The 13854-nt window shown below is 59.7% G+C and overlaps 1 protein-coding gene across 10 annotated transcripts in view; it reads left to right on the top strand.

Annotated features, from left to right (window-relative positions):
• GSE1 (Gse1 coiled-coil protein) overlaps positions 1–13854 on the top strand; it is a 79659-nt gene that overhangs the window by 62956 nt on the left and 2849 nt on the right. For 5 of the 10 annotated variants that reach the window (XM_015874196.3, XM_085551909.1, XM_085551910.1 and 2 more), the window contains 11 exons: positions 3932–4150; positions 6948–7147; positions 8397–8575; positions 8857–9054; positions 9195–9386; positions 9490–9803; positions 10155–10479; positions 11797–12377; positions 13016–13128; positions 13365–13635; positions 13730–13852. In XM_015874196.3, coding sequence (XP_015729682.2) covers positions 3932–4150; positions 6948–7147; positions 8397–8575; positions 8857–9054; positions 9195–9386; positions 9490–9803; positions 10155–10479; positions 11797–12377; positions 13016–13128; positions 13365–13635; positions 13730–13852 — 2715 coding nt within the window. Of the gene's footprint in view, positions 1–3560; positions 3686–3931; positions 4151–6947; positions 7148–8396; positions 8576–8856; positions 9055–9194; positions 9387–9489; positions 9804–10154; positions 10480–11796; positions 12378–13015; positions 13129–13364; positions 13636–13729; positions 13853–13854 lie in introns of those variants that run through there. The other 5 variants (XM_015874198.3, XM_085551906.1, XM_085551908.1 and 2 more) reach the window with 2 other exon arrangements.

Here is a 13854-nt window from a genome sequence, read left to right as displayed (position 1 = left end):
GGCAGTGCAGCTCCGGCCCCTCTGCCTCCAAACGAGCTCTTATTACTTTGCTTGTTGTCGTTTGCCAGATCAATGAGCCATGGAGCAGAGATCGATGGAAGCGCGTGGGCTGATGGCACTGTGCCGTGCCGTGCTCCCATCCCCATCCTATGGGATGCTCCTGGCACTGGTTGATCACCCTGGAACCTTCCAGGATGGGGCTGTATAGGGTGGCCCAAAATGCTTATTTAGGGACACTGGGTGCTCTATGGAGACAGCCACCTTTGTTTTGGCTCATTAGGAAGCGGCTGGGTGCAGGAAGGGTTGGGAGGAGGGCAGGAGCGCAGGCTCCAATCAATCAATTAATTAATTAATGGAGCGTGCTGGAGGTGTTTTAATGAGGGATGGAAAATGTGCAGCGGCTCAGTGGGAAGACACATGGATGGGGAGGACACAGCCCTGCTGACTGTCCCTTACTGTCCCCTGTCTCCCTTGCTGCTGTGGGGTTGCACTGAGGACCCACCACTCCTTGCTCATGGCTATGGGGGCCACTCTAATGCACCCTGCATCCCATATGGCTACCACCAAGTTTGGCAGCATCCTGCTGCCATCACCACCATGTCCTCGTGCCATGTATCCCATGCCATGCCCTCACACCCTCCTTGCAGGTATATGGGATGTCACCTAGTGCCTGTCCCTGGTGGCTCTAAGGAGTGGGGACACTTTGGGGACACGCTGCCCACCCGCTGCATTCAGGCAGCGCTGGGGCTCTACAATGTGAGGCAATTAGCATAGAAAATGTATGCAAAGTAGCTGTTCCCTGTGCGATTCGTGTGCAGCTGGAGGCCGGCTCCAGATTGGGAGCAGAGGCAGTGAAAGGAGAGGAAGTATCGATGCAACCGGGGTTAAGAGGCAGAGCAGGAGAACAAAAGCCGAAGTGGGCGGCGGGGGCCTTAACCCCTTCGTTGGTCTCAGCTGGGGTTCCCTACAGCTTTGCCATCCCTCCATTGGGATGCAGCTGGAACCCATAGGGACCTATTGCCCATGGCACCTGCTGGTGCCCCAGTGATGTGCCATGGTGGCCCTAATATCTCATGGTGGCCTTGGTGATGTCTGATGGTGGCCCCAGTGGCCTCCCATAGTCTCTTATGCCATAGGGCACTGCCCTGAACTGCTCAGCTCCCCATTAAGCATTGAGCTCAGCCCAGTTGAGTTCACAGATGGGAGTCCCAGGGCTGCAGGTCAGGTTGGTCCCTAGGAAGGATGCTCATCTCTCTTGTAACAGCTTTCAGCTGCGTTGTTGGATGGTGGATTTTTCTTTTTCCTGCTCCATTTGCCAGGGGCTGGAGATGCTGCCTGATCGTATTTGGTAATAAATTATTAGTTCCAGTGCTTGTGCACCCATGAGCTCAAAATAGCTGCTTTTAAGCAGGCGGCTGGTGCAGGTTGAGTTCAATGGCAATCTGCTCTGAAGGGTACTTCATGCTCATTAGGGGCCTTTCAAGGTGCCTGTGCATTACAGGCAGAGGGGGGACAAAGCAGAGGTGCTGAACCTGCCAGCACTGTGCTTCCTCATAGAGGGATGGGGACATGGGGGATGCAGTGATATTGAGCCCCCACGTTGTCCTGCATTGCCCCCCTGCATGTCCATCCTGCTGCAGCCACCCTTTGGTGTCGCTGCTCCTTGGGGACCCTTGTTTGCCTGGCTGAAGTGGCACTGGAATGTAGCAGGAGACAAGGCTGGGAGCAGGGAGATGGAGACAGGGTGTGAAAGGGAATAGGGTGAGCACTACCGTGTGCCCTCTGTATCCCCATCCCTGCATTGACACCGATGTTCCAGCAGCTGCCTCCCGTGCTGCATCCAGCTGCCTGCTGCCTTCTAGCGGCTGCTGCCACGCGTGTCCCCACTTCCAGCCACCCCAACCAGCGCTGCCAACACGTATCACCCCTACCCAGCCCTGGTTTTATCCCCATGTCCTGTGTATACCCGAGGTTTTTGGGGTGGGGGGGGGGCATTTTGGGGTTCCTACATCCCATGGGTGCACCAGCAAGAGTGCATGGCAGTGCATGGCAGTGCACAGCCCCGCTGCTAAGCATGAGGTTTGCAGGGAGCAGCGGTGCTTGCATGTAAAAGGGAAGAAGGGAAGGGGGGGGGGCTGCCCAAAAAAATCCACCCGCGCCATCAGGTTGTAATTAGAGAGCACGGAGGTGGCAGGGCCAGGTCTGGTGTCTGCGAGGAGCCGGGGGATGAAAGGGAGGAGTAATTACAGAGCCCGCGGGAGGCAGGAGAAGCGCTGATTAGCACAGCATCGCCAGGCTTTTATTGGGGCTGGGGGGGGGGTTCTACCAGGCAGCGAGGAGCTGAGTGGGGTGCTCAGCCCCATAGGGCGGTGCTGCAGGGCTGCACCCTATAATTATGGGGGGGGGACCCCAATCTTATTGGGGTTCTGCAGGTTGCAAAGCTGGTGTTGTGCCCCCCACCCCCTTCAACAACACCCTGTGCTGGGTTTGATTCCCAGCTGTTCTCGTAATGAATTTACATGAGCCTGTCGTGTCGACAAGGCGGCAGTCAATGGCTGAGAGCAGCGGAGTTAATAAATGCTTGGATAATGAGGGCAGAGGGGAGAGCTCGGCCGCCTCTCCCGGGGCCGGGGGGGCAAAGATTAATCCACGCTGAGTGGCATCCACCGCCTCCCCACCCGGCCCCGTGCCCTCCCCTGCTCTGCCCCCGGCCACCCCTCACCCTCCAGCTGGCACAGGGGCCGTTTGGGGGGTGATTGGTGCCAATATGGCCACTGTGAGGTGTGATGGGACCCCCCCCCAGGTCTGCCCACCCAGGAGTGGGGCTAATTTTAGCCCGGCGTTAATGATTCTGCTCATTTAGAAATCTATTTTAAGGGTCCTGACATCAGCAGTTGTTGTTTTTGGAGATGGAGAGCCCTGGAGCACGTGGTTGGGACAGCCGGGGATTGGGGGGATGGGTACCCCAATGGGGTGTGGGGTGCATTGTGTCATGCCCATATCCAAACCACCCCCCCCCCCCCGGTCCTATAGAACTAATGTGCTTTTGGGTGCAGTGTTGGAGACCTGGGGGTACAATGAGGAGGATTTGAAGGTGAGCTTTTGGAGATGAGGGTGTACAGTGCGGGGGGCCCAGGGGTGCAGCAGGGAAGATTTGAAGGGGCTGTAGTGGGGATTTGGGTGTGAAGTGGTGCACAGTGATGCTGAGGATTTGGGGTTGCAGTGATGGAGTTGCAAGGGTAAGGACTGGGATGTGCAATGAAGGGGGGGTGGGAGGGATGGGGCTACAGTGGGGAGCAATGGTGCCCACTGGGAGTGCAATGGTGGGGATTTAGGGATGCAGGGGTGGTATTTGGGGGCGCAGTGATGGGGATTTGCAGTTGCATTGCTAAGGGTTGAGGCACGCAGCAGGGGTACTGTGGGGTCGCAGTATGGGATGCAGCAGCACCGCTTTGCCACGGGGCTGCCTCCTGATACCCACACCCCTGCATCCATCCCTCCCATCACGCTGAGCCCCCCCTCCCTGCTCCATTATCAGCACGGGCACGGCGTGCCGGATCAGTGGGGCCATGTGACGCCGGCGGCAGCTGGTGGCCCCGTGGCAGCTTGTTTGCTGCAGGCGAGCAGCCCGGGCGCACTCGCTTTGTTCCATAAGCTGCAGCCCCGCCACCACGAGCTGCGCACTGTGAGCACACGGGGAGCTCCGGGGGGGTCCGCGCCCCACTGGGGGCTCCTCACTTTTACATGAGCTTGAAGGGGGAGGGTTTAATGGGGGTGAAAGGGAAGTTTGTTGCTTTTCCGCTTCTGGATGGGGAGGTCTTGGAGCCAAACTGTAAGTGGGGGAGGGGGGTGGGGGGCTGCGCATCCCGGTGCTGTGCCCACCCCGTGCCAACCTCTCGGTGCCGCTGACCCGTGCTGCTCTTGTTTGCAGGCATGAGCCATGAGTCGAAGTCGCCTTCCTTAGGAATGCTCTCCACCGCCACTCGCACCACCGCCACCGTCAGCCCCCTGACCCCCTCCCCTCTCAATGGCTCCATCGTCCCCAATGGCAGCCCAGCAGCCAGCAGCACTTTGTCCGTCCAGGCAGCGCCGTCCTCCAGCTTCGCCGCCGCCCTGCGCAAGCTCGCCAAGCAAGCTGAGGAGCCCAGAGGTACATATGGGGCTGGGTGGGATGGGAATGGAGGGGAACAACCCTTGGGTTGCCTCAAGATGCAGCACTGCCACCCCCGTGTCCCCATGGCACCGCGGGTGCCCCGAGCCGCAGGATGGTGTTTTCTCACTCATGTCTTTTCTCAACGCCGTGTCTCGAGGGGCCAGTTTAGAAATTCAATTCAGCTGGAGTAATCCAAATGCCATATCATTCGCCATACCCCGAGAGAAAGTCTGGGGAGAGCACAGCACGGAGCTCGTCCTCGCCCCCTCCCTCCCCTGCTCCCTCCCCTCTGTGAATCTCATTTATCCGGAGGCTCCTCGGATGTGTTCTTTCTGCAGCCCTGCTACATAACAAACCCATGCTGCAGCCCGGTGCTTTAACCAGGAGCCCTGTGGCGTGGTATAGGGCAGGGAGGGGTGTGTGGTGCCCGGGGACACTGGGTACCCCCACCCCTGTCACCCCACAGCACCCCACTCCTCCACCATCCTGCCCTGGTGCCACTATGGGGCAGGGCTGCAGCTTTCAAGGGGATTGTACGTGGGGGTTTCAGAGCTGCTTTGCAAACACAGAGTGTTCCTTCTCGATATTTGCCCCACTGGGTGCTCCTTATCATAACCCAGATCCTTGGCAAGAACCTTTTCACAAGCATTATTTGCAAGACCCATGGCACAGCGCATTACAGACAGCTCAGCCCATTCAAAGCAATGTTTTTTGCCTGGTTCCTTGGGGTTTCCTTTGCCAGCTTGCCCTCTCCTCCCCCCTGCAGTGCTCTCCCTGTGCAGCCTTACCCAAATTCCTGCCCCAGCAATGCTGTCTCATGCTGAGCTGCCGCATTCCCTTCAGATTTCCCCTCCCTCTGCTGGGCTGTGTGGAACTGCTGCACAGTTTGCTCACAGAACTCATCTCCTTCCCCTCTCTGGGTACCTGAGTACTTCATTCCAGGGGTTCCCATATGTGTGGGCTGCAGTGCAGTGCCAGGTATTGCTCCATACTGTGGTTTTCCTCCTGAGAAGCCGATCCTCGTCCCATTTCCCATCCCACAGAGCTGGGACGATGCTTGGCCGTGGCACATTGTGGATGGGGCGATGCCTTGTGAGGGCTCTTCTATGTGTAGGGACACATAGGGATGCATGGAGATGCACAGGGGCACACTTCCATCCCAAACAGGTCTCAATGGAAGGGGCCATGGATGGGGTCCTCATTGCTTCAGGGCTGAGTCCATCCCCATAGGATGAAACAAGTCACAAAGAACCCCAAAGCTCAGGGGCTGCCCAGGGCATCCAGGCTCACCCCTGCCCAACTTCTGCCTGCAGGGTAGATTTTTCTTCCCCCCTTTGCTTTCTTCTTTTCCCTCCTCCTTCAGGGTCTCAGCTGTTAATTACATTTGCCTGTCAGCCCCAGCTGCTAATCTGCTATCGCCGAGCGGAAAGCAGGAGGTCAGAAAACAAAGGTGACACCATCACACTGTGCCTCTTGTCATCTCCAATCCAGATTAGTTTCATTGACTAACTCCTGGCTGAATACCGCCAGTTAATTATAACGATCACAAACCCTCCCGTTTAAAGCCACACAGCGAGAATTAAGGTTCTGAAGTAAGACTTTAGCTTCATTAATTGCCGGGCTCATTGTGATGGTATTGATTGTTAACGCTATCGCATGGTGAGTAATGGCTTCCCAGCTCAGAGGGGATTAGGCTGCTAATTGTTGTTGGCCTTGCGCTGACAAGATAGACTTCAGTGGGTGTCAAATCCGTATCGGTGCCTCTTTTGTGGCGGGCAGCCTTTCTCTCCCCCAGCCTCACAGCTCTTGAAATGAAAGCGATTCGGAGCAACAAGGGAATCATTAATAAGGTGGTGTGGCCAGAGTGTTGCCGAGCTCATCCCGCTGCCCTGCCGAGCATCCTTCGGGATGCAGCTGGGACATCCCTGCTCCCTCTACATCCCGGTGCTGGGCTGCGTTTGGAAGTGGATGGGGATGTGTGCAGGGTGAGGAGCTGCTCTACGTGTTCAAGGCCGCCAGCTTGTGCGCTCGCAAGGCCAGCAGACGGTTTGCACACCCAAGGGAGCTGGCTGGCACATGCAAGGCTACAGCATCCGTGCCTGGCCTCTCTGTAGTGGCTTTGGGCACCCCAGGCTTTGGCCAATGGCCATTTTGGTGCATTTTGGCTCCTGCACCCGGAGCTGGTCCTCGCCTTGGGGATGTGTGTGCAGGCAATTTGCAGCCGAGCACATGCTGGGCTCCTCCTGCCCCACTTAGCTTGGAATTTGTATTGCTGCTCCAGCTCTGCTTTTCTCCACGCGTTGCACTCTCCGCCTTTAATTCCATTTCAGAGGGTTTTATTTTTCCCTTGCAAATACTGCCAGCATCCCCGGGGTGGGTATAATTTCAAATACGGATGTATTATGCAAATTGAACCAAAGCTTTGCCCAAGGGTTACCGGGAGCAGCTCAATGCATCCTCACACCCGCGTCTGGGAGCAGCCCTGGCTGGCCCTGCTTGGCACTGGGGCATGGGCTCAGCCCTGGGGGTGATGCTCACCTTTGGCCCCCGGGCTTTGAGCTGTGTTTATGGGAGCAGTGAGCGGGGTTTGACCTTCCCTCTCCCTGTGGCTCAGCTGGGTTTGCAGAGGGATGGAAATGAGCCCCTGGATACAAGCTGAGCCCCATCACTACAGAGGATGGGTCTCTATGGGCATGGGGATGGCTTCACCTGCTGCTGCCCCCCAGGCCTGTGGAAGGGGGAGGTGGTTGGCCCTTCTAACAGCTGCCTCTCTCCTGTTGTGTCCATTTCCTAGGCTCCTCAATAAGCAGCGAGTCGTCGCCCGTCTCCTCACCAGCCACCAACCACAGCTCACCCGCCAGCACGCCCAAACGCGGCCCCATGGGCCCCATCATTGTGCCCCCGGGGGGGCACAGCGTGCCCAGCACGCCGCCCGTCGTCACCATCGCCCCCACCAAGACGGTCAACGGGGTCTGGAGGAGCGAGGGCAGGCAGGTAAGGATGGGGATCCCATCCCCAACAGGGACACCGAGGCTCTGAGCAGAGGGTGTGCCATTGCCATGGGCTGTGCTGATAGTGTGAGGGCCGTTTGTTTGTGCCAACCGTGATAACAGTGCCGGGAGCCGCTCCCCATCGTGGTGCCAGCCGTCACTGTGCCCCTTTTGTCCCCTCTGCCGTGTCCCCAGGCTGCCATCCGGAGAGGAGTGGGGAGGTAGTGGAGGGTGGGGGGGGACAACGCGCCGGCTAATTAAGAAGCATCGTTAGTTCTTCTCCTTTCCACTCGCATGTTGCAAGCAGATTCCCGGGGGGATTATGCCACTTGGAAGGACTAATTAAACCACAAAGCGGAGAGGCGAGTGGAAGGGATGAGAAATACTGGATGTGGGGAGGAACAAAACCAAACCCCTGGGTACATGGAGGGGCTCGGGGTACCCGAGTGCTGCCCTCCCCACCGAGCCCCCCCTGCATGCCATCCTGCTGCTCCTCAGTGACCCCAGTGGAATATAGGTTAACTGAGCGTGCTTTATTGTCTGGCAGAGCTGTGCTTGCAGCGTGACGCCCGGAGCTGGGGGAGGTAATTAGAGCGCAGCCTCACACGCACCGTGCTCAGCACAGGCTGTGGGGGGATGGCCTTTGTGCCGCCTGCGGTGACCTTGGGACCGTCCCCTATGGCTGCCTGGGGTCCTGCAGCCTGCCCTGGGGTCCTGCAGCCTGCACTGCCATTCCTTTGATTGGAGGAACAATCTGTTTCTCGCTGCTAGGGCTCATCCCTCCATCACTGGCTCAGCCCCTGGAATGGGGACGATGCCGCCAGGTGACCCCAGGGTGCCTCCCAAGCTGGGGGTCAGTGTGTGTGACCTTCATCCTGGATGGAAATTCACCGCCTGACTGATGAGGCAGTGGGATGGGGTGCTGCCATTGGCTCCCCTGAGGGCTGGCCCTGCGTTTTATGGCTGCTATCAAAGGGCCGCTGCCGGATTTACACCGGCTGTGCTGCTCCGGGCGCCATAGGTGTCTGCATCCTCCGAGTGATTAATGGCTCTGGAGAACAAAGCTGCCTGTAAATCTGCAGGCAGGTACGGTGTGTCCTGCTGTCAGACCATCCCCAGTTTCAACACCCCCCTCTCCAGCTGGGTGACCCCCATTCAGCCCTTCAGCCCCATCCTTTAACAGTGTCAAAGCAGGGATGTTCTCCACCATCCCCTAACATCCAACTCTGCTTTTCTGCCCCTCTGCCTTCCAGCAAGAAGCAGGGTCACGAGGCAGCAGCAGCAGCAGCCGTGAGCGGCTCATCTCTGAGCCCCCTCTGACACAGGAGAAAGCAGGGGGTCCCACGGTCCCAACACACCTCCTGGGCACTCCATACTCTTTTGGGCTGCCCCCCAGCTCCGTGGTCCAGGACTCTCGCTTCCCACCTCTCAAGTGAGTTCGGTGTCAGGGGGAGATGTGGAGTGTGGGATGGCGTGGGATGCAGGGCTGTGGGTATGCGAGGTGTGGGATGATGGGATGGTGCTGAGTGTGGGGTTTGGGATGAGGTGGGATGATATGGGATGCAGGGTGTGGGATACAAGATGTGGGGTGCAGGATGGAAGATGATGTAAGATATGAGAAGATGATGTGGGGTATGGGAAGATGCAGGACACGGGTGCCTCTCACGTAGGGTTGACATCACCCTGATGCTCACCATCACCTCTCCCCACCAGCCTGCAGCGTCCCGTGCACCACGTGGTGCCACCCAGTGCTGTCACCGAGGATTACCTGCGTAGCTTCCGGCCCTACCACACAGCTGAGGATCTCCGCATGTCCTCGCTGCCACCTCTTGGCTTGGACCCGGCTGCGGCCGCCGCGTATTATCACCCCAGCTACCTGACACACCACCCCTTCCCTCACCCTGCCTTCAGGTGGGCACCCACCCTTACCAGCAGGGATGCTGCTGGGGGATGACCCCGAGGGCTGTCCTGCAAGCTGCAACAACCCTCCAGGATAGGATTTCTCCCTTTTTGGGGGTTTTACACCCCGCTGAGCACCCCTATCTCCCCAGGATGGACGACTCCTACTGCCTCTCAGCACTGCGGTCCCCCTTCTACCCACTGCCGGCCCCAGGCTCGCTGCCCCCCCTGCACCCCTCAGCCATGCACCTGCACCTGTCAGGTGTGCGATACCCTGCTGAGCTCTCACACTCCGCACTCTCCGCCCTGCAGTCTGAGCGCATCTCCAGCCTGGCTGCTGAGAGGTGAGTGCTGATGGGGGTGGCTGCTGTGGGGTGGTGATGGGGGGGCCTATGGGAGGCTAACGGGCACCTGATGGGGGTGTTTTCCTTTGGTTCTCTTCTGCAGGTTGCAAATGGATGAGGAGCTGCGGCAGAGGGAAAGGGAGCGGGAGAGGGAACGGGAGAAGGAGCGGGAGAGGGAAGCGGACAGGGAAAGGGAGAAGGAACGCGAACGGGAACGAGAACGTGAGAAGGAGCTGGAGAGGGAGCGTGAGAAGGAGCGCGAGCGGGAGCTGGAGAGGCAGCGGGAGCGCGCCCGGGAGAAGGAGCTGAGCATGGTGAAAGCCATGGAGAGCCCCTTCCTGCCTGTGGCCGAGCTGCATGCGCTGCGGGGGCACCCGGCTGAGGAGCGCAGCAAGCTGCCGGAGCCCAGCAGAGCAGGTAACATCCCTGCGGGTGGCACTGGGGCTGGTCCCCATTCCCCTCCAGATGGTAAAGCTGTGGGGGGGTCGGGTCCCAGAGCCTGTCTCTCTGGCTGCCAGCTCGCAGTGCCAGGAGTCCAGCTGCTGTGGTGCAGTCAGCAGGGCCACTGCGGAGCATTGGGGCTCTTGGAGAGGTGTTTGTGCCATCTGACTTCACCCCAGCACACCAAGCAGCTGGGCTGGCAGCAGGCAGGGGAGCAGGGGCTGTGGGCTGCCACCCCATGGCGATGCTGGGCGACCCTCTTCCACGCACAGCTGGGGTTCAGCCTGCACCCCACCAACCCGCTGTCTCCTCTTTTTTATTCCCCAGAGAAACTGAAGGACTCAGTGCTGCCAACACCAAAGCCCCTCCAGCACCCGCTGCACCCACCGCCCGCCTCGCACCACCCCGTGCCCAGCCTCATCCCCAACCACAACGTCTTCCCTCTCCCTGGCAGCAGCGCGGCCACGGCGCTGCTCATCCACCGCACCAACGAGGAGGAGAAGTGGTTGGCCCGGCAGCGCCGCCTGCGCCAGGAGAAGGAGGACCGCCAGTCCCAGGTGTCAGAGTTCCGCCAGCAGGTGCTGGAGCAGCACCTCGACATGGGGCGCACCCCGAGCCAGCCTGAGCCCGAGCACCGACCTGACAACCCCAGGTAGGGCTGCACACCCGGAGTGGGTTTATCGTCTCTGCCAGGATGCAGGATGCCCCTTTCCATGCTCCCTCTGCCCATTTTCCTGCTGGTTTCATAGGATTTTCCCATCTCGCTGCCATTTTCGCCACCCTGCGAGCTGGCTCTGAGCAGGACGAGCTCCCCCCAAGCTCAGCCTTCATGCTTTCCCCCCCTGCACCAGGCGAGCTGTGTGTCCGGTGCCAGCAGGTCCCCGCTGTGCTGTGCCAGCCAGGCCGGCTGTGCTGGCAGCGCCGTGCGGTGCCACTGCCTGACATCTGCGCGGCAGCAGGCGGTGAGCCCGGGAGGTGGCTGGGGGCCAACGGCGAGCAGCCAGGTGCTGCCGAGGCAGCGACATCGCTAATTGCAGCTTCCCCTGTGCAGCCTGAAAGCTGCTTCTCTGATAGAGGGGATGCGCAGTAGGATGAGGCGAGGGGGGCAGCCCGTGCCCACAGCTCTGCATTGACGCGGGTTTTCTCGCTCTGTTGCTGAGCGCTCTGGTGGTGTGGGCTTATCCAGTCGGCTCTGCTGCCGGCTCCCATTGTTATTTTTGGATATCAAGGGGATTAGCGCGGCTAATCGAGTATAACAAGGAGCGGATTGCGGGGCGGCACAATGGCAAGTGCCTGCTGCAGCCGCCCGCCCCCATCCACGCATCCCTCCCCAAAGCAGGGAGGAGACATCAAGGTCACCCTGAGCACAGCAGTGAGTGTGGGGGGGTGTTCTTACAGCCTCATCTCCCTCCTATCCCATCTCCATCTTCATCCCATCCTCATCTCATTCCTACTCCTATCCCAGTCCCTTACTCAGCATCCTGCCCAGCCCCATGTAAGTGCTGCCAGAGACCCCCAGATGGTGGGGAGGGATGGGGACAGGGACCCTGCTCTCCACCGGGGCAGGTGATGCCCTCAGCCCGCAGTGCTGGTGCCTGCAGGAGCTCTCCATGGAGCGATGGCAGCTGTGACCCGACTGGCAGCACTGAGCCCTCCCTGCTCTGCTGCACAGAGGTCTGGAGCGCTCGAGTGGAAAAGCGTTAAACGCTCCTCTCCGGCGCATGAAATATTTATCCTGCTAACAGGTTTGCTCCTTCCCTGGGTGTTTAGGGAAGGTTTCACTGTAGTGTCACTCTGTGTGCAGTGAGAGCCTGTGCCATCCCGGTCCCACAGAGGGGTCCCCTGCCCTGTATCCCGTTCCCAACCCTCCCCCCTCCACCACGTGCATCCAACAGATCATTTCTCCACAGATCCAGCTTGCAGAGAGGATTTGCTTCTCCTCTCCATTTCTCTCCTCTCCTTCCTGCAGGTCGGGACCAAGCCGCCACGAGCCGAGCATCCGCGAGCCGGGGCAGCACTTTGGTGGTCCACCACCACTCATCTCCCCCAAACCCCAGCACCACCCCATTGCCACATCCCTCTGGAACCCCGTCTCCCTGATGGACAGCCCCTCGGAGCCCCCCCGGCGTCTCCCTGAGCCTCACATCCTCCACGGCCACCCGGCCCCCTTTGAGCCCAGCCGGCAGGGCATCCCGCTGGTGAAGGTGGAGAGAGTCTTCTGCCCCGAGAAGCTGGAAGACAGCACGAGGAAAAGGGATGCGCTGGACAAATACCCCGTGCCACGGGAACCCAGCACTGCAGAGCACACGGGCTTCACCCACACACCATTCCTGGCCGAGCTGGAGAAATCCACGCAAAGCATCCTGAGCCAGCAGAGACCCCCAGCCACCCCTTTTGGGGAGGTGACCAAGCCCAGCTCGCCCTACAGACCCCCCCAGCCCCGCACGCAGGACCCCATGTACATCTATGACGAGTTTGTGCAGCAGCACCGCAGGCTGGTCAGCAAACTGGACCTGGAGGAGCGACGACGACGGGAGGCCCGGGAGAAAGGTGAGGAGGGGGTTTGGGACCCCCCACCAGGACCCCAATGGGGGAGGCCAGGAGGGGGCTCCCCAGTGATGCCATCAGCTCAGCCCGCAGGCATTCGATGCAAGTGCTCCCGAAAGCCAAATCAGAGCGGCTTGGTAAATCCTCTGCTCTAGACATGCCCAATTAATAAATGATGAACTGAGGCTAATAAGCTGGCTTTAAATATTAATAGGGCCGTGCGAGCGGGGATGTGAACAGCAGCGAGGAGGAGATGGAGCAAGGTGTGGGGGCAGCACTGCCATCCCCCCTTGTGCCCCATTAACCTGCTGAGCCCGGTGCTCCCCATCAAGGCAGGCAGTGGTGTCCCCAGTGTCCTTGGCACAAGGTGCTCCTGGGCTGTGTCCCTCCCTGGTGCCCCAGCAGCAAAGGGAAGAGTCAGCCCTTCCACTACAAGCCGCCCACAGAGCCATAATTCTTCCAGTCCCCCTGCAAAGCCATCCCAAAACAGAGCTGAGCTGGGATGCTGCGGTGAGCATCCCCACCCAGCAGGATCCCAACCATTCCTGGGGTCCCAGCAGCTTCCCAGGGTCCCAGCAGTATGTATGGGAGGGTCCCAGCATGGCCCCCCTTGGCTGATATCAGCTTCTCCCCATCCCCAGGTTATTACTACGACCTGGATGACTCCTGTGATGACAGCGATGAGGAGGAGGTGCGGGCACATCTCCGCTGCGTGGCCGAGCAGCCCCCGCTGAAGCTGGACACATCCTCTGAGGTAAATGGGCACAGCACTCGGCTGGATGTGGGGCTAAAATGGGGATTGGGTTGGAAATGGCAATGGCAATGGGGTTGAAGATGGTGACAGGATGGAGATAGAGGTGAGGTTGAAGGTGGAGATGGGGATGGAGATGGGAATGGAAATGGACATGGGATGGGGATGGGAACAGGGATGGGAACAGGTGCTGTGTTGCTGTGGGGCTGACCCAGCTCTGCTCTCCCCTCACGCCCCAGAAGCTGGAGTTCCTGCAGCTCTTCGGCCTCACCACGCAGCAGCAGAAGGAGGAATTACTGAGCCAGAAGCGGCGCAAACGCCGGCGGATGCTGCGGGAGCGCAGCCCCTCTCCACCCACGGTGCAGAACAAGCGCCGCACGCCATCCCCACGCCTCCCCCTCTCCACCCGCTACAGCCCCGACGAGATGAACAACAGCCCCAACTTCGAGGAGAAGAAACGCTTCCTCACCATCTTCAACCTCACGCACATCAGCGCCGAAAAGAGGAAAGGTAACGCCATGCCCCGTGCTGGGGTGGGGGTCCCCGTCCCCGTGCCGCGGGGCTGCCTGGTGCCCGGCTGAGCAGAGGCTACACTAAACCTCAGCTTCCCATGCGGCAGACAAGGAGAAGCTGGTGGAGATGCTGCAGGCCATGAAGCAGAAGCCCACGCCGGCTGCTGTGGTGGTGAAGAGCTCTCCGCAGGACAGCCCCATTGGCCCCAATGCTGGT

The sequence above is a fragment of the Coturnix japonica genome, chromosome 6 (assembly GCF_054131305.1).
Source record: "Coturnix japonica strain WE chromosome 6, WE-NBRP24, whole genome shotgun sequence".
NCBI classification, from domain to species: domain Eukaryota; kingdom Metazoa; phylum Chordata; class Aves; order Galliformes; family Phasianidae; genus Coturnix; species Coturnix japonica.
The sequence above is the reverse complement of the archived record's forward strand: the minus strand, read 5'-3'. Positions and strand labels throughout refer to the sequence as shown.